The sequence below is a fragment of the Equus asinus genome, chromosome 22 (genome assembly GCF_041296235.1).
Source record: "Equus asinus isolate D_3611 breed Donkey chromosome 22, EquAss-T2T_v2, whole genome shotgun sequence".
NCBI classification, from domain to species: domain Eukaryota; kingdom Metazoa; phylum Chordata; class Mammalia; order Perissodactyla; family Equidae; genus Equus; species Equus asinus.
This window is the reverse complement of record NC_091811.1, coordinates 36,983,736-37,003,087: the sequence shown is the minus strand read 5'-3', so window position 1 is coordinate 37,003,087 and position 19,352 is coordinate 36,983,736. Positions and strand designations below refer to the sequence as shown.

Sequence of the window (19,352 nt, the reverse complement as noted above, 5' to 3'; positions counted from 1 at the left end):
CAGTGATTGCCCACGATCCACACCCGTTCAAACACTATAGTGCTAAAAAAAATCCACAGACCCAGGCCACTGCTCTCACAGACCCACTTTATATTATTACCATCGTCTTATTTGTCAGACGTACGCTATTCCAAGCTCCTAACTTGTATTTCTGACTCCATTTTTCCCCAGCTCTCAGTCTTTCTATGGACCGCGACCAGATGAGTTTTTTAAAACACTGTTTGATATTGCCGTCAACATCTTCTCCTCTAAATTGCTCCCCGCCCCCCACTTTCCCTGCAATTCTTAGCTATTTAAAACTCTCCCTAATCTGGCCTCTATTTACCTTTCCCACCTTATCTTCCACTTCGCTCCTGGGAAACCCTCTGCTAGAGTCAAACTCGTCTACCCGGAAATCCCTGCTTGAGTCTCCCCTTCTAGCCTACCTGTAATCCCCACTCTTCTGTGTGTTGCCCCCCTTTCTCTCAAAGCCTAATTAAAGTCCTTGTCCTCACTGTGTGCTACAGTGGACAGAAAAAGGGCTGGAGGTCCATAGCCTAGTTCTGCCACTTAACTTGCTGCATAACTTTGGCCAAGCCACTGAAACATATGTCAGAAACTTAATTACCTCTTCTGTCAAATGGGGCTGATAATACTCACATCAAAGGTTATTGTAAGCATTATTGAGACTGTACAGATGTGTAGACCTATGATTATATGTGTCCAGTTGTATACATTTCCTGTCTTTCCAAACCCTGAAGAGCAAGCTCTATGCTTAATACCTTTTTGTATTCTTTATACCCAATTCAAGGAAAAAACAATAAAAATACAGGACTACAGAAAATAGATCATCGTATCACCTCTAACCCCCTCCCTTTCTTCAATGCACCCTACTCCCAAATAGTCTCACAACCACAAACCATAACTACTTCTTTTTTTCTCCCTCTCTCTCTATCTTTTTATACTTTGACCAGAGTCCTTCCTTTTCCCACGCTCCCACCATTCATGCAACAACCCTTAACCCTCTCAGATATTCTCTGCACCAGCCACTTAACCTGCCTCTTAGCCGTTCATCCTTTCCTCTCCCTCAGTCAGGGACACACTGTCTGTCGTGCCTGTTGCCTGCCTTGCTCCCTAAGAGCCTTCAAACGGTGACTGCATGGCTACCATCATTCTTCCAGCCCCAGTCATAGAATGGCTGCATCCAGCCTCGCAGTCTACAACCGGCAGCAGACGGGGGAGGGAATGTCCCACCCCCACAGGGATGGCAGGATAGAATAACAGGAAGTTTCCTCCCATCCCCTCTGCAGCTGGAGTGATAACAGCTGCCATCAGAGTCCAGAAAACAAAAGACTCAAAAGGAAAGCTGAAAACAGGCCACGGCTGGGTCAGCAGTGTTCAAACCAGGGGTTCCAGAGTCGGGGAGAAGGAACCAGGGGGCAAAACTTCAGCCTCCTTCTCCCCAACCCGGCCCTCCCTTCCCCTTAATCAGAGTTACAGTCCCTCTCTGTTCTACGTTTAGGCTCCACCACAATACTTCATTTTCAAAAGAGGGTCTAACATTTAAATACATTGAAACCACTGGCCTCTAGGTATTTTGGGGAAGCTCAAAGGATCAGGACAATGCAGAACAAGTGAAATAGGATGCCCGATGAGCAGATAGCCAGAGTTTACTCACTACCCTGGATTCTAGCTGGCTTAATGGAAACGTTTGTTTACAACTCCTGTGGTTTCAATACTTATTAGCTCTGTAGGTCTAGATATCTATTTTCTGCCTAGTTATTCATATGATCACCCTTACCTTTCTACGTATGGATTTTGCTGAATACTATGTCTATGGGTTGGGAGTGGGGAAGAGGATACTGCGAAAGCAGGAGAGAATAAGAAAAGTAACTTGAAATGGACCCTAAAGGTGATGTGATGCAACCACCTGTTGGAGGCAAGAACCCCTTCTACAGCATTCCTGACAAGGAGGCTTCTAGTCCCTGCTTGAATTTATCTGGCAGCAAGGAGCACACGAGCTAGCAGAGCAGCCCACCACTAAAGACCTTTCTCCTAGAGAGCCAGATCCTGCTTCTCTGACTCTTCTCCCAAAGACTCTGTCTTTGTCTCACTTAATTCTCACAACCATCCTGTAAGGTGAGGATTCTCAGCCCCATTTTAACATTAAGAATCAAAGGCTCAGCAAGGTTACATAAGTAAATTGCTCTGGAACACCCAGCACTGGGAGTGAAACCAAGGTCTCTGACTCCAAGCCATTTTTTCTTTATACATCTAAAACTTTGTCCACAATCTAGTCTCTTTCAGTTCCACCCTCTGGAGTAACAGGGAGCAGGTTAACTCTTTTTGTTACCCGGTCCCCAAGCCGGTGAAGGCACGAGGACTCTTCCCCTACTTAGTTTGTTTAGATGCAGATGCCAGGAGAAGTTTACCCAACTCATCAGGCATGTCATTTGCCTGTCTGGTCTTTCTAGGCTTCCAGCTGCAGCTCTCTACAGCCCGGTCCTGCTCGCCGTTGACTCCCTTCAAAACACTTGACCATCTCTTCTTTGCCAAGGAACAAAACCCAAACTCTGTTGACTGGCGTCTAAAGGCCCTTATATCCTGACCCCCAACTTACCTTTCTGAACTTATTGTCCACTCTGCTTAATCCTTCCACAGTGCACAAATGAAATGACTTTGCACCCATATTCCCTAGAAGTGTTTCCTTAGTTGAGGATGATTTTTGCCCGTTTCTAAAATCTACCTCACAGTGTTGTTGCAAGGATCTGATGAGATGTCATATGCAAGATGACAGAGCATATCGCCTGACACATAATTAGTTATCAATAAACATATTTTCCTTTTTCCTACTACACAAAACAAATGTATTATTATTTTTATATACAGCTTATATGCCTTACTGACAGAAAGTTCCTTACAGTCCTTGAAAGCAAGATGCCAATTTGTTTCATTTTTACGTCCTTTATGGACTCTAGAACCGTGCTTTGTCCTATAGACATTCAATAAAAATTCACTGAATGAATGAATGCTGTCTTTTGCTTAAAACTTCTCACCTGCTATGGGCTAGGCCTTTAGAAGTTCAGGAATAACTCGACCAGAATGGGTTTTTTTGTTTGTTTTTTGAGGAAGATTAGCCCTGAGCTAGCATCCATCACCAATCCTCCTCTTTTTTTGCTGAGAAAAACTGGCCCTGAGCTAACTTCCGTGCTCATCTTCCTCTACTTTATATGTGGGACGCCTGCCTCAGCATGGCTTGCCAAGCGGTGCCATGTCCGCACCCAGAATCCGAACCAGCGAACCCCGGGCTGCGGAGGAAGAACGTGTGAACTTAACTGGTGCACCACCAGGCCTGCCCCCAGAATGGTTTTAAAGGATCTGGGTGCTTCAGATTTTTCTCATCCCAGACATGTTGCAAAACACAGAGTGGGTTGAACACATGGTATGAATCATGAACCCAAATTCAAATGAAACAAACTTAGCTGTAGAATTCCTTCTAAAGGAAATTGCTGCTTACTCTGTCTGAGTCTAAGCATGGCAATGGTGATAACCCAGACAGCATTTTAATATCCTTTAGCTGGATACTAAGCCACTATTCAGCTATCACCACTGACATCATTTATGAATCCAGCTCTCCTCCCCCTTCCCTTCCTGCCGGTGGAGACAGGTTAGAAATAGGCCCAATATCTTGCTCCAAATGGAGTCTTATTTTAATCACTCTTTCCTTGCAACCCAGATCACATGAGTTATTCTCTGGTTACCTGCCAGATACATCCAAAAATCTAGTTAAATTCAACTTACCCATTTTATTATTCTATTTATAAATTGAAAAAAATTTTTAATTAAAAAAACTATGGTCTTTGATTAATGTTTAATTAACGGCTAAATTAAACAATTAGATTCCCTTTAAACAATTAGCCCCATTTACAAACGTAGTTAATTGAATTTCCTAAGAAGTGTGTCTGATTCCTATACTCTGGAAGAGGCCAACAAGATGAAGAGTCAGCCCTTTCAATACATAGCAGCAATTCCTATTCCATTCCTTGCAAATGATCTGCATAGTGTTTTTCCAAAGCAGACCAAGCCCTTCCCGAGGCTGCCAGGCCTTTCCAGGGGTGACAAGTCAACTGCCATTCCTTCCTACAAACATGCATTGTTTGTTGACCTCTTTAGAGGTCCTGAGAATGAGCTCAATATACACCAGAGCATTACTCATAAACAGTAACTTCCACCTTGATTTTCACCTGCCACAATACTAAGTAAGGCTCATTTTTCAAATAATATACCATGGCTCACTATTAATCAAAATTTACCCATTTGACATTGTGGTGCACCCCATTCTCTGGACCAGTGCCGCATATGATTCCCAGGCCTCAGTCTGATCCATTAATTTCTACTCCAACCACCTTTTAACTGGGCAATCATTAATTTACTGTTGCTCTTTCAGTCTCTCCTAATCCTTAACTAGAATTCTTCTACTTAACTAGAATTTACATTTTAAAATGGCATGTTAGACTTCAATCCAGAAACTTCTAAGGGGACTAAGAGGAATGGGTTTTAGCCAAAAACAGATGTAAGATGAGGATGGGATCACTGGTTTAATGAAATGCTTTCATTAAAGGAACTTTCCTGGCAGGTGAAAACAAGTTGCTGATAAGTCTTTGGGCTGGAGCATCTTATCCCCCCAAACCTATAAAAATGAAGTTCTTTGCTGCTTTCCCTTGCTCCTCCAGATTCCATCTCCAGAAAAGCTTTTCCAGTGAAGGAGGCTGACTGCCTAACATCTGAATTGCCAGATAATTAGTGCTGTGGTTTGTTAAACTAGCCTTGGTATTAAGGAAGGAAAGAGTCACAACTATCACGTTAGTATGTCTGTCTTTTAAATGCTGTAAACCTCTTTCCTCTTATTTCACCTTAGATAATCTCCATTTGACCCTATATTACTTAAATTCTGAATTGGATATAACGTAGTAGCCATGGAACTGCCTTTTCCATTGAGAGGTGCCATTTCTGAAAAAGATCATCACCCATTCCTGAATAAGAGGAAGTGTAAGAAATAGCACCTCTTCTTTGGTAAAATTAAATAAAGCACTGCATGTACTCTGAGTTATAAGACTTAGGATCACTTGACAGTTTTGAGCTTCAGTTTCTCCATCAATAAATGGGAGGGCAATAATACTAAAGAAAAAGTGTATTGGAGTGGAGCCCTGAAACCCTGGATGCTGCTCTCCCCGCAGCCTCTTTCTGACAGAGTCCAAAATGGTTCTCTACACACAAGATTCTCAGTTAACATCCTGAGACCCTTGCCACCTTGAGCAGAACTGATCAGCCCATGGATTCCCACCTGAACCAAAGACAGGCTGGTATAAACTTGCCAACAACCCAGGGCAAACAAGCATAGGAACTCTTCAGCAGGGCTCCATACTGAATAGTCCCAAATGGCCCCATCAAATCCTCTCTCCAGACGTTGAGTGTAAGACACATAGAAAACCAGACAATAGAGTAGAGCAGAAAGAAGCAGAGATATATAGAATGAAGGCAATAAGCAGAAGCATGAGTGAGGAGAAGCATGAAGTATAGAAAATGAGATCAGAAGAAAGTAAGTAACCCGAGTAAAATATAAAGCAGAAAGGGATAGATGCTGAGAGTCACACATAGAAAAGGTAGTAATCAAAACTATGAGGTAGTAGACACCCTGAGGGTAGTGGGACAGTAGCTGCAGAAGTCATCAAAAATATAACAACAATAATAAAAATGATAATGATAAGAGGAAACAGCAATTTCTGTGTGCCTTGTACTATTTTAAATGCTTTAAATATATCAACTTCAAGAACTCTGTGAGGTCTGTTTCCATTTCACAGATGTGGAAACTAAGCCACAGAGAGCTTAAGTAACTTGCCCCAGGTCACATGCTAGGAAGTAGCATGATTCAACCCTGTTTGGCACTAGAGTCTGTGCTGAGAAAAAAGCTGAGTTACAAGAATGATTGACATGTAGAGTTACTGTTGAATCCTTGACCATGTCCAGTTCTCATGAGGCTTGATGGTTCAGTGGTTTCCTGCATTTCCTTCATTCCCTGGGAGTCTCACATTAAATTTCCATCACCTGAGGTAATCTGAACCCTCTTTAATGCCTTACCACTTGAAAGAGACTGACTAATACTGTGACTTCAAATGAGATAATAAATGTGAGGGCATTTTACCTTCCCTGAAATAAATGGGAGATAGTGAAGTGTTTTTATTCTGAAATGAGGTGAAAGTTCTGAAGATATGGTCTGGTGACCCAGATCAAGTTTGTCTCTAAACGTGTTTCTTTGTGACATGACTTTGGACCAGCTTCAGTCTGTCTTGGTGGTAGATTTTGCCACACACTGTGGGAATTGTAGAATGTATTAGTTTTCAACATGTAATTATCATTACATATTAATTAAATATAATTATGTTAATTACATGACCCTGTTCTACCTCATTCCTTCCCTAAACAACCAGAATAAAGAGGCTATGATTATAGGGGCAATGAACAGAGGCCTTAAGAAAAGGAGCTTGAATATTGTTTTATCTTTCTACCACCTTTCACAACAGCATCCAGATCACTTAGAGTCTTGAAGGAGTTTAAATTTCTTCTAATTATAATGAGAACAAAGGGCATATCTTACTATCGTCTTCTTGTTTCACTAAAAAAGACAATCAACCCCATTTTACTTTTATTGGGTACATTTGTGAGAGTGACCACTGGTTCGAGGACAGGGGCTGCTTTTTTGTAGAACTCATTTGTAAGGTTCTGAGATTTGCTTTCAAAAGGGCAACGAATGAATATTGTGAATCAGTGATTCTATCATCATGTTAAGAAGGAAGAGTTGGAGCCTAGATTCAACTCTGCCTTAGGAGAGATTGAACTGCAAAACATTGAAATCTGCTGAAATACCAGCAGAAGACAGAACTTTATGTCTTGCACTAAAAATTGTTTCCATATGATACTATTGTTTGAAAAATTATTAGTGTTGGGCATTTTATTATAATCCATTCAACCCCTGGCTGCTAAATTCTTTTAGAAAGTAATAAATATGTCAAAGAAAATAATCACCCCCTTCCAAAATGCCACTCAGAATCCTCTGACTTTCTTTACCTCCTAATGAGGATTTAATTTTATAAGGATCAGCTTTATTTGTCCTATTTTAGACATCAGGGTTGTGTTCAGTTGCCTTCTAAAGCTTTATTTATTTATAGAATAAAAGAGTCATATGTGTGGAAATAATAACACTTTTGTCAGAAAGTGAGGCAGCAACAGGGAAGCTCCAAGTCCAAATGGCACTTTCAGTGGAGCATACGGCAGCAGGCAAGGGAGAGGAAGGAGAAGACAGAAATTGCATGCCCCGCAGCAGGGCCCCTAAGATTATACATAAGCAATTTATGGAACAATCTGCATTGTTCACCCCAGCAGAGTCTCTCAACTCTGAAACGTCCCTGTCCCCCCCAACACACACACACATTCTTCCCTTCCCCTAATGGCTCAGTGACCGTAAATAGAGAAAAAGCAAACAAACTCTTCATTGTTGTGATCCTGGGGCAAGACCTTTCATGTTAAACTTTGAACATCTTTCTCAGTCACCTTTTCATGTTCTCTGAGAGCTTAGTCCTAGGATCTCATTTAATCTTCTCAACAAACCTAAAGGTAAGTGCAAGTATTACCATCACTTTCCGGATAAGAAAACTGAAGTCTAGAAGCAGAGCTGGCTGCATGGGTGAGAGAGGTGTGCAGTCACACAGGGCCTGTGCTTCGAGGGGCCCCACATTTGGTTTAATGCTCTGCTGTTGCCATCTTGAAATTCCTAATTTTTTAACAAGGGGCCCCACATTTTTGTTTTGTACTGGACCCCACAAATTATGTAGCTTATCTTCCTGGCAGCGTTAACTAACTTTCCCAAGGTCCCTGTGTTACTTTGGTAGGGCTGCCATAACAGAGTACCTCAGACTGGATGCCTTAGGCAACAGAAATATCTTTTCTCACAATTCTGGAGGATAGAAGTCCAAGATCAAGGGGTCAGCAGGACTGGTTTCTTCTGAAGACGTCTCCTTGGCTTTAAGATGCCTGCCTTCTTTCTGTGCCTTAGCATAGTCTTCGGGATTAGGGCCCATCCCAATGACCTCATTTTAACTGAATTACCTCTTTCAAGACCCTGTCTCCAAATACAGTCACATTCTGAGTTTCTAGAGGTTAGGACTTTGATATATGATTTTGGAGGCGGGATTTCACGATTCAGCCCATAACAGTCCCACAGCCAGTAAGTGGAAAAGCCACTACAATTTGTTCCATTCACTGTGCTCTCTTTGTCTTCACAAATATCTGTGTAAATATGTAAGGGTGGCTCTTCTTGTCACCAGTAGGAGAAGTGGAGGCACAGAAAGGTCAGTACTTGCTATCATGAAACAAAATGGCAATGCAGGAAATGTATTAGTATAACGATAGCACTGCCTCCAAACCTCAGCTCTCCTGGCGCTGAATCTACCGCGGGGCCCAGGCTGCCTTTTACAACCTACACGCACAGACACCGCTGCCAGGAAAGACGGTCCCTCTCTACAATTATAGGTTCTTGGACTGTCTGCCTTTGGTAGATTTCAAAATAGCACAGTTGACTCTGTTTCGAGCCAGGAAAAAAAATCATTACTCTTCTACTCACAAATTATACAAAGGCCTCTCTGTGGAATGCATCCAGCATACGGTGCTGTAGCCTCTTTATCTCATTCTTTTACTGGCTCCAACCTGTGAGCAGTGAGAGTGAGTTTGTGGAGATAACTAGGGAGTAAGGTAACTCATTTAAATGATAAAACAGGAAACCCATTTCCAGTTTGGACATGGATAGTGTTTTAATGTGAACAGATCTGGAGTCTGGACTGAAGACCTGGGAGTGTTATAACACGGAGTGGCAAGGGGGTGTGGGGCACCAGATTTTTTCTTTCGAAGAAAAGAGTTGTTTGGTGACAGCTGGGCGGGGAACACATTTGTTGTGCTTTGGCTCGTAGGTACAGCAGGATGGCAAGGGAGGCAGATCAGTGATGGAGTCCCCTGTCCTAGCCCTGGCTCTGATACTAACATTGGCAGGGTACTTTCTCTCTCCAGACCTTAGTTTATTCTTGACAACTTGGGGCTTTAAAGTCCCATTCTCTCTCTCAAATTCACTATCAATGGTGAGATGTAGTAAGTGTTCTTTGCACAAATGAGGCAGCATGACATATAATTTTTCATTAGATTCAGTTTCAACTTATTGTAGTGGGATCTTTCACAATTTGTTATTTTTTAAAAAGACATTTTCCTTTATGATTAAAAAGATCAGACATAATGGGAAAAACCAGACACTTTGAGCAGGTGATTAAAATTAACATCAGCAACAAGGGGCAGATGAACTTTGTATGCCTCCAGATTTGATGCTCTAAGGACACTACAGCACTCAGGTGATATTCCGGCCTAAAATGCATAATCGAATCTAATCATAAGAAAACATCAAACAACCTACATTGAGGACATTCTGTAAAATAATTGGCCAACTCTTAAAAAATATCAATGGCATGAAAGACAAAGAAGGGTTTAGGAAACTGTTTAAATGAAAGGAGATTAAAAAGACAAATAAGTAATACATGATCCTGGACTAGGTCCTATGCAGAAAAAAATTTCTACAAAGGTCAGTCTTGGGACAATTGGTAAATTTAGAATATGGGTTGTAGATTAAAGTAATGTATCAGTGTTAAATTTCCTAAATTTTATAACCCTACTGTTAGTCTGTAAGAAAATATTCTTATTTTTAGGATATGCACATTCAAATATTATACAGTAAAGGAAATGATATATGCAGACTTTCAAATGGTTCGGAAAATATAAAGAGAAAGAGAAATTAATAATGGTGGCAAAATGTTAAATACTGGTGAATCTGGGTAAAAGATATGGGAGTTCCTCATTCTATTCTTGCAAATTTTCTGTAAGTTTGAAATTATTTTAAAATAAAACATTTTTTTAAAAAGTAATACATGTTTATTGCATCAAATTTTCTGAAGAAGAAAAATCACTTGCAATTCCTCCACCTAGAGATAACTGTTAACCTTTTGTGTATACCCGATTTCTTTGGAAGAAAAGAGTTCCTTGGTGATGGCTGGACAGGGTAAGTGTTGCGATTTGGCTCACAAGTGCAGGGGAGTGGAAAGCGTGGCAGATCAGGGCCAGAAATTGGTTTGTTAGGGCCTTTAATATAGTCTGCCTAAGGGTTCCCAAGAGAAAGTCTGATGGGAGCTTCTGGGAAAGACCCCGCCGCCTCTCCCCCACTTCTTTTCTTCAGTTTCATGTTGTGTCCCATGAAGACATTTGGAGCAGCAGCAGCGATCTTGGGACCATGAAGGGAAAGCCAAGCAAATGGAAGATAAGGTGATTCAGAGCACTGACATCATTAAGCTGCTTAATTAACCAACCCTGGAACTACCCTAGCTGCAGACATTTCATCACATGAGGTAATAAATGTCCGTATTCTTTAAGCCAATATTATTTAGGTATATTATTACAGACAAAAGCATCTCAACTGTTATACCCCTACTTTTAAACAAGATAGTGCAACCATTTGCTTTGTTCTTTTATCAATCACATGTAGCAAAAGCTCTTCCAAAGGAAAAACGTCATGGGACCAAATCTGGTTTTTGAGCACGAGGTGAGTTCACCAGCCAGAAGCGAAGAAGAACACAAGTTTCCAGATTGGGACAGGCAGTGTGGGCTTCATGCCCAGAAAGTGAGAAAAGGAGAGGCAGTCTTACTCTTTGGTGCAGAGGCCCTGAGTACTAGAAAAAGTAACTGGACTTTAGACATGCTTTGGCTTCCAGAAGGGGATTCAGTTTGGGGAGCAGACAAAGTGGAGGAAGCAGAAAAGATTGTAGCCCCTGGCGTAGCTCAGTACCTGTGCCTCACGTACAGGCTGGGTAAAGACTGGGCCATTGACCACTCCAAGTCCATGTCAATGACCCTTGTGTCAGTATGGCTCCACGGAATAGTGATCAATGGCACAGATGATGCCAGAGAGGGGCAATATGGCAGGTGGTATCTGAAAGCTTCAGCACTGGTGGAAGCTGGGCTTGACACTTAATAAATGTTAGTTTATTGATTCATTAATAAATATTTATTGAGCACTTGCTATCTTCTAAGTAATGTACTAGATGCTGAATATACAGGGCTTAACATGGTATTGTTCCTGCTCTCACAGAGCTTACAATTCAGTTTTGGGTGGCTGTGTGTTACATGAAAAGGACACAGCTATTGCAGCCAGACAGATCTAGATTCAAATCCTGAGTCCACCATTTACAGTGGGACTGTGAAAAAGCTACTTATCCCCTCTGTGCCTCAATTACCTGGTGTATGAAAATGGGGATAACAACAGTACCTGGCTTATAAAGTTATTGTGAGGGTTAAATACTAAAATGCATATGAAGTGCTTAACATAGTGGCTGGAACACAGTAATCATTCAATAAACAACATGACTGTTATTATTTATTATTGTTATTTTTATATGTGCATTGTTATATTATTAGTTAATAACAATAATTGTTACTGATAATAATATTAGTCTTTACATTTGTGCTCTTGTTATGCTAAAGAGGATGGAATTCTGCTGAGAATAATCTGCTGTAAAGCTGAGCGTAGTCTTATCTGCAAAGCCACTGAAGGAGATTGGGTTGGGTTGATGTGTTCATAGTCTTGGAGTCAAAAAGCGTTCACTACTCTCTTCTCAACACCCTTCACATAAGCATAAGAAAGCTTTAGTGTCAGAGGCTGTGACGGTCTCAGGAGTCCCAGGACAATTCTCCCATCGAAGCAGCCATACTTTCGTCTGGAGAGAGTACCTCAGTCTGAGAGGGAAGAATGTAACTCTCGAAATGCAAAGAAAACATCGTTCACTTTGGAAAGGGGTTTGTAGCATTAAAAATCCCTAAGAAGGGCCGGCCGGATGGTGCAGCCGTTAAGTTCGCACGTTCCGCTTCTCGGAGGCCTGGGGTTCGCAGGTTTGGATCCCGGGTGCGGACATGGCACCCCTTGGCACACCAAGCTGTGGTAGGCGTCCCACGTATAAAATAGAAGAAGATGGGCACGGATGTTAGCTCAGGGCCAGTCTTCCTCAGTAAAAAGAGGAAGATTGGCAGTAGTTAGCTCAGGGCTGATCGTCCTCCAAAAAAAAAAAATGCCTAAGAGCCCAGGGCTTTTCAGTCACTTGATCTGCTATGAAAGAATTTTCTCTTTCCCCCTAGTGCCTCACTGACCAGATCTCCAGGAAGAAAATAGGAAAATGAGAAACAAATTATTCCTTTATCCGCACATAGGAAGATTAACTGTACAGTGTGGACAGAATATCACATTTGGTATTGTTTTTGAAAAGGCCTGGATCTCATCGAGTACAATCAGAAGGACATTTGGCCGTGTGTGAGACCCTTGTTAGTCAAGTGCTCTTCACTCAGTAAAGTCAAATGTCACAATAGACGCTACTACTTGTTCTTATTCTGGAAAGCAAGACAACACATGAACAACACAGGCATTTGTAAAGCAGTAGTTCAATCACTAAAAGAACTCCCTTAAACATACATAGCTGCATCCTCTAGCCCCAAATTTCACTCAAGTACCTTCAATTATGTACTTGATGATAGACCCATTAAACCCTATTTGCTACCATTTAATTTCAAAATGGCAGCTATTCATAAATTAAACTTAAGGTTTCTCTGGATCCACTTACTAAAGAAAATAAAAATCACTCACCTTATTTTTTAAATTGTATATATATATATATATATATACACAAAACATGGTTTAAAAAAATCAAACTGAACTTTGAAAATCTCACCCAGCCCTGCCCCCACTTCCTCAGTCCCTCTCCTGAGATCCGAATCTCAGATCTCGAACAATAAGAAACCCATATACAATAGGACTGTAGGTTGGGTTAATTCAGTGGCTCATTGATGCCTTTGAGCACCTAGCCTATTTCTATCTCTCTGTGGTATTTATTGGTCTTGTTCTAAAGGTTGCAAGCCCAAACTAGATTATATATTCCCCTCGTGGTTACAAAGTGACCTAAGAAATTTCAAGCATCAAATCCATACACAATGGCATCCAAAAATAAAAAGAGATTTTTTTTCTTCTTTAAGATAAAAGAAACATGCCCAGAAACCTCCCCTCCTCGAGCAGATATACCTTCAAGTCTCATTGATCAGAATTGAATCATGTTTACATGTAAACCAATCATTGGCAAGGGGATGAGGGCCATTATGACTGGCTTAGACCAATTAGGATCTGATCCAGAGTCATACAGTGCAAGGGTAGACACCTGACCAGTACGAAGGGAAACTGAGGAATGGCTGCTGGATAGGCACTGCTATGCTATTCTGCACTTTGCCTTATTTGCTAAGCAAAATCGCTTGAAGATTAGTCTATATGAGTAAAATCAGTCAGTTTCAAATTGAGGAGAAACAGAGCAAAAGCCATCATCCCAAGCAGTCAAGCTGAAACAAAAACTATGTGTTACTTGGTTAGTAACTATGCTGTGACGTTGAATATTAATGAGTTTCCTAAAATCCACGTAGAAAAAGAGATTCAAAAACTGAAACTAAAAAAAACCCTAACAGATAAGATAGTTTCACGCTCCATAAAGCTATGCCAAAAGTGAAGCTCATCTCCTAGGTAACTAACTGGCTCCCTCATGACACAGGGGCTGTCCTCCCTCACACACACCCACCCTCACACATACCATCCCTTACTGTAAACTACATGTCCTATGGGCAATTTCTACCTTTCCCCAGTTCTGCTTGGCCATAGGCCTGGGGGCTCTTAATTTGAAGATACCGTCTCATCCAGTCCCAATCTGAGGTAACCTTAGGCTCAATTTCACCATCAGGGAATTTAATTTTGCTTCCTTAGGACCCAATAAGACCCGGACACCTGAAGGCTTCCCTTCTTCCGCTGTCAAGCTTTCCTACTCTTCTGCCTTCCTTCAGTTTCTGCTAAAACGCAAGTGGTGGTGGTTGACTCTTGTGCTGTAAGCAAGCTCTGAATAAATAACCGTTGCTTATTCTCATTTGCTTAGTGTTTGTTTATGTCTACAGGAGTCTTAGATCAAGTTCCCTGGGAAATGGACTCTGAAATGAAGACTTACATGTAGGTTTATTGGGGAATGCTCGCAAGCTCATCACCACTGAAGGGGATGATGGTAACAGGAGAAGAGAAGTTGAACTGTGACACAGCTGCAGTGGAGGCCTTACCTGATCGCGTGGAAAGCTCTGAGTCTGGGATGGCCCTTTCGAAATGTACCCTGGCCTGGATCAGTCACTGAATGCAGGCCACCCTTGAGGAAGGAGAGGAAGCCTAGGTGAAGTAGGTCTCTTTGACCAAAGGCAAATTCTAGGAAAGGTCCTAGCTGGGAACTCTCGGCAGCTGGCACTCTAGACAGCTGAGGAACAAGTGCTTGGGTCCCCTCGTGGGGGTGGCTGGGAGTTAAATATTAGGTGACCCCACCAAACACACAGTTGGCAACAGATCATGACTCTGACTCAACTTTGAATCCAAGTTCAAAGCTCTGTTCACTACAGCATAGCTGTCTTCACTCAAAAAACAAGACAAATGGAGATTTTTGTGACCACTCATTTTCTTTCCTCCTAGTCCAAAATCAAGACCATATTTGTAAAGTGATTCCGACATTTTTAGTAAGTGATTTTGAGCATGGCCCTTGACTCAATGGAATATGGCTTTTAAAAGATCTGAAATAAAAACCCAACCAGCCAAAGCAGTTAACTGTATTATCACATGTAGACATTTACACCATCTTAGTATTACAGTACTTTACTAAATGTTTCCCTCTCTCAGTGGAGTAGAACATTGTGGCATCGAGCTTTCCGGCTTGAGATGCTGACAAATTAAAAATAAATTGATGTGAAAATAGTATCATTCCCACTTTAAGGATATTCATCCCCCAGGGATAATTGTCCCATCTTAGTCAAAATCCTAATAAAGCATATCTTGGAAATTAGTAAAATATTAATTTATTCTTTAAACAAACCTAGTTCCCTGCTTACTGCATCACTAGTGTTATACCATGATTGCAATCTCATTTTAGCTCAAATTAGCCTCATTTGAGCTACTTAAACTCAATACTTCTTTTTTGGTTTTACGAGTAAGTCAGCTGATACTGGATCCAGTAAAGGGAATTTACCTGAAGATCATAAAAAATATACACCAAGTTCTGTCTACAAATTGGTCTGAATAGCCCCTTTATCTGTACACAAGTCTAACTGTGACTTTTTTTAAATCTATCTGTCAGCATGTTCTCTCACTATCACAAGACCTTTTGAATATGTTACTCACTGTTCCCAGAGCTTTTGGCTTTTTCCCTCTCTGTGTGTCCTGAAATTGCCTTACCCATCCCCCATGCCCCATCCTTTCCCCTAAAAGTTAGTCACCTCTTGATTAACCTTTCATGGGAACTTAGCCACATTGTAATCCCAGGTAGCTTTTGCCCGTAGCATAGCGTGGTAGGTCATAAACTTTGAGTCCTGAAAATTGCTGGGGAAACTATTACAATAGAAAATATTAGAGATTCATCCTAGATTCAAAGATTCAGAATTTCTGGAAGTGATGCTTAGACAAATGTATAATTAAACATCTCTTTGTGGAATTCTGTGGAACATCACTGCTTGAGAACCACTGACGAGCAAATTTTTAGAGAACTAGAAGTTTCCAGCAACTGATATAGTTTTCTGGCTGTAGAATATCAGGGTAAAAGTGGCATTTGGAGTCTATTTCTTTCTAAGTTCGTGTGTATAACAGTAGTCTATGGAAGTAAAAACAGTAGGCTAGCTTTTCCCAGCAGTAATCCATTTGTATGATAAGGCCTATCAGAATGGAAACATTATAAATACAAAGAATGGGGACTGATCTAAGAAAACTTGCTGTAAACAATTGGAAGGACTTGGTGATTTCTGGAATGTTAAAATAAAAATATAGGAAAGGAGTTGAAGATTACTTCAAGGGTGTTAGAAAATGGGGGCATTGGGAAAATGGCTATGATGGAAATAATTGAACAAATACTGAATGTGAGATGATAGGGAGGCTACAAAGATAAGAATACATAATTTAATTTAGTTCAACAGGTGTTTGTTGGGTACCCATATGTGCAAAGCATTGCTCTGAAGTGTACCAAGGTATGGTTCCAAAATTTGGATTTGTATTGGATTCAGCTGGGGAGATTTTTGAAAATAAAGTTCCTGGACCGTACGTTAGCTCTACTGAATCTAAATATCTGAGGGTGGGGTTGGAAATCTCTAATGTATAAAGCTCCCCAAGTAGTTCTGATGCATCCAGTCAGTGGACCAGTATTTGGGAATCACTGTTGCAGAGACCACAAAAATGAACGAGGCATGTGTTTGTTTTTAAGGAATGTACAAACTGGTGTATTGAGCAATACGCTCTACCAAGTTTCCTGCCTCTGCCTTATACTCACAGCTTCTAAGTTTTACTTATGATGTTTCTTTTCTCTGCTATGGCCTTTTCCTTATTTCTGCCATGAAAATGTTATCCATCCTTCAAGATCCCTTCAAATGTGAGGAGAATTGGGACCACATTCCACATCTCCCTGTCACCACCCTTCCAACCCCACATCCATTACACAAACAAATATCATAAAATCCATGCTTGCAATATCTACTTCACCCATCATCTCCGTTTCATCCCTATTTCCACCTCTTTAGCTCACCGGAACTGTTAATGGCCTTTTAACTGATCTCCCACACTCCATCTGCCCTCCCACTCCAATTTATTCTTTATGGTTCTATTAATCTTGCACAGTTCAATTATAAATATTTTTCATATTGCAAATGAAGTTTATTATTTCCCCATTATCTACAAAGTTAGGGATAAAAGTGCTCCAGTATGGCATTCAAAACTATTGTATCAATCAGACTTCCTTTCATTACAAACAAGGAAACCAAATCTGTCTAACCTAAGCAGAAAAAGATATGGGCAAGGTCACAAAATTGAAGTTCCAATCATTTCCTTTCTTTGTATGATTCTTCTCAAAATTCTCATTCTTAGAGAATGTCTGATTCAACATATTCCCAACTCTTATTGATAGGAAGACAGGGGACATGGACTGAAAGACCACCTGCGATTATACTCACTGGGAAAAGATAGTTTTTTCAAAGCAAAATTAGGATGCTGTTGTCAAAAGGAGAAATAAATATTAGGGAGCAAAACCAAAAAATGTCCACTAGACCCAAATATGGCCCCAATCCAATTGAAGGAAAATTGGAAACGATGAAGAGGAATTCTGTGCTTTCTTTTCTGAGACATCAGAGGTCAAAATAGGGGAAATAACCAAGGAAGCCAATACCTGATAGTCTTAACGTTCTCAGGGTTGGGGGAAGAGAGGTGTTAGTGGTTTGAAGCAAATGTTTTAAACAATGTGTGGAATGACTCAAGAAGTCATTGTGAGTCATAAGGGTAAAGATAAACTGTTTTCATTTTTTCTGTTTGTGATCGACCCATTTCCACATAACTACAGTGTCCTGTGCAAAACATCTTATAGTATTTTTTAAAAAATAAGTTAACTGCCATAATATAAGAACAGCCAGAATTTTATTGGAGAGGAAGTCAGTAGGGTAATAGTAACTTCTATATCTTTAGGAGGGTAACAAGTCTTCCACTTCCAAATTCAAGAAAGGCGCAATAATCTCCCGCAGTTCCCACATTCTGCGGCGCCCAAGCATTGTAGGGAGCACCCTTTCAAAGATAAACGTAGCATCAAAAAATAGTGTGTAACATAAAAGTCCAGTGAAGGTAAGGACATAAAACATGATGAAAATCCTCAGTGCACGTTTCCTACAAGGAAAGAAAACATTGGTGTTAAAAACATTCTGGAGAAAACCACATTGATGTGACTCCTGGCCCCTCCACCCAGGTAGCTTTATAACTGCAAGTAAGTAATTAAACTTCTTTGACCTCAGTTGACATCTGCAAAAGAAGGAGCTTGGAGTAGATGAGCACGTAAGTCCATGCTAGGGCTGGCATTGGAATCTAAGCTTCTATAGCCATTAAACAATGAAACCTGGCTATTGTGGGGCTCTTTCTTTTGAAATGCTCTTCTCACACTCTAGCAGATCATTGCCATGTTTACCTCACTTGTAAGGTATATGATGTGTATTTTTGGGGGAGATAAAGGCACAAGCAGTTAGATTTTCCTCAGGACACAAAGTATGACGCAACAAATGGAATTCGGCTCAATTACCAATTTTGTCCTGTCACTAGAATCACCCTTATAAAGTAATATAAGCTTTGTCAAGTCTTTGAGGACTCCTCCTTCTGGGCGGTACCTATACTGTATTTTATTTATTTGCTTTTAAGTCCTTGCATTATTATTTTCTAATTGTAAATGCAATACATGATTAGGGTAGAAGATCTGGAAAATCCAGAAAAGCACAAGGAAGAAAAGAAATGTCACAGATAATCCAATCCCTGGAGATAATTACCATCTATAATACATTTCAGAAGAGAAAATCTACAGCCCAGTTGAAGCTAGCTGTGGATCTATTTTGTGACCCAATTCGGTAGATTCTATAAGCTTGTGCCAAAGTTTCTTGGCATTGTCCCCACTGTGTGTCTCTCGGCAGTTACATAAATAATTGCTTCTACTTCACACATTTTTTGAAGAGCTAATGTTCTGTAAATACTCTATTAGGAAGGGACTTTAAGGGCTGCTAAAATATAGCAGAGATGTCCCGCCCTCAAGGAGCATGAAATCTAGATTTAATAATTTACATGTCATAAAGTTTACCTTTTAAAGTATACAATTCAGTAGCTTTTAATTTATTCACAAGGTTGTACAACCATCACGACTGTCTAATTCCAGGAAATTTTCATCACCCCAAAAAGAAAACCCATACCCATGAACAGTCACTCCCTATTTCCCTCTACCCCCAGGCCTGGCAACCACTAATCTACTTTCCATCTATATGGATTTTCCTATTTTGAACATTTCGTATGAATGGAATCGTATAATACATGGCCTTTGGAGTCTGACTTCTTTCACTGAGCATAATGTTTTCATCCAGGCTGTAGCATGGATCAGTACTTCGTTCATTTTTGTGACTGAGTAATACTCCATTATACGGACATACCACATTTTGTTTACCTATTCATCAGTTCATGGATATTTAGATTGTTTCTGCTTTTTGGCTATTTTGAATAATGCTGCTATGAACATTCATGTACAGGTTTTTGTGTGGACATATATTTTCAGTTCTTTTGGGTATATATCTAGGAGTGGAATTGCTGGGTCATATGGTAACTATGTTTAACATTTTCGGGAACTTCC

At 40.6% G+C, this 19,352-nt stretch overlaps 1 protein-coding gene across 1 annotated transcript in view; it reads right to left on the bottom strand.

The window, feature by feature from the left end:
* Positions 1–17,600: 17,600 nt before the first annotated feature.
* SMCO2 (single-pass membrane protein with coiled-coil domains 2) overlaps positions 17,601–19,352 on the bottom strand; it is a 32,228-nt gene continuing 30,476 nt past the window's right edge. Inside the window, exon 9 of the mRNA XM_070495149.1 lies at positions 17,601–17,860. Within this exon, the coding sequence (XP_070351250.1) occupies positions 17,662–17,860 (199 nt within the window). The 3' untranslated portion in view covers positions 17,601–17,661. The remainder of the gene's footprint in view (positions 17,861–19,352) is intronic.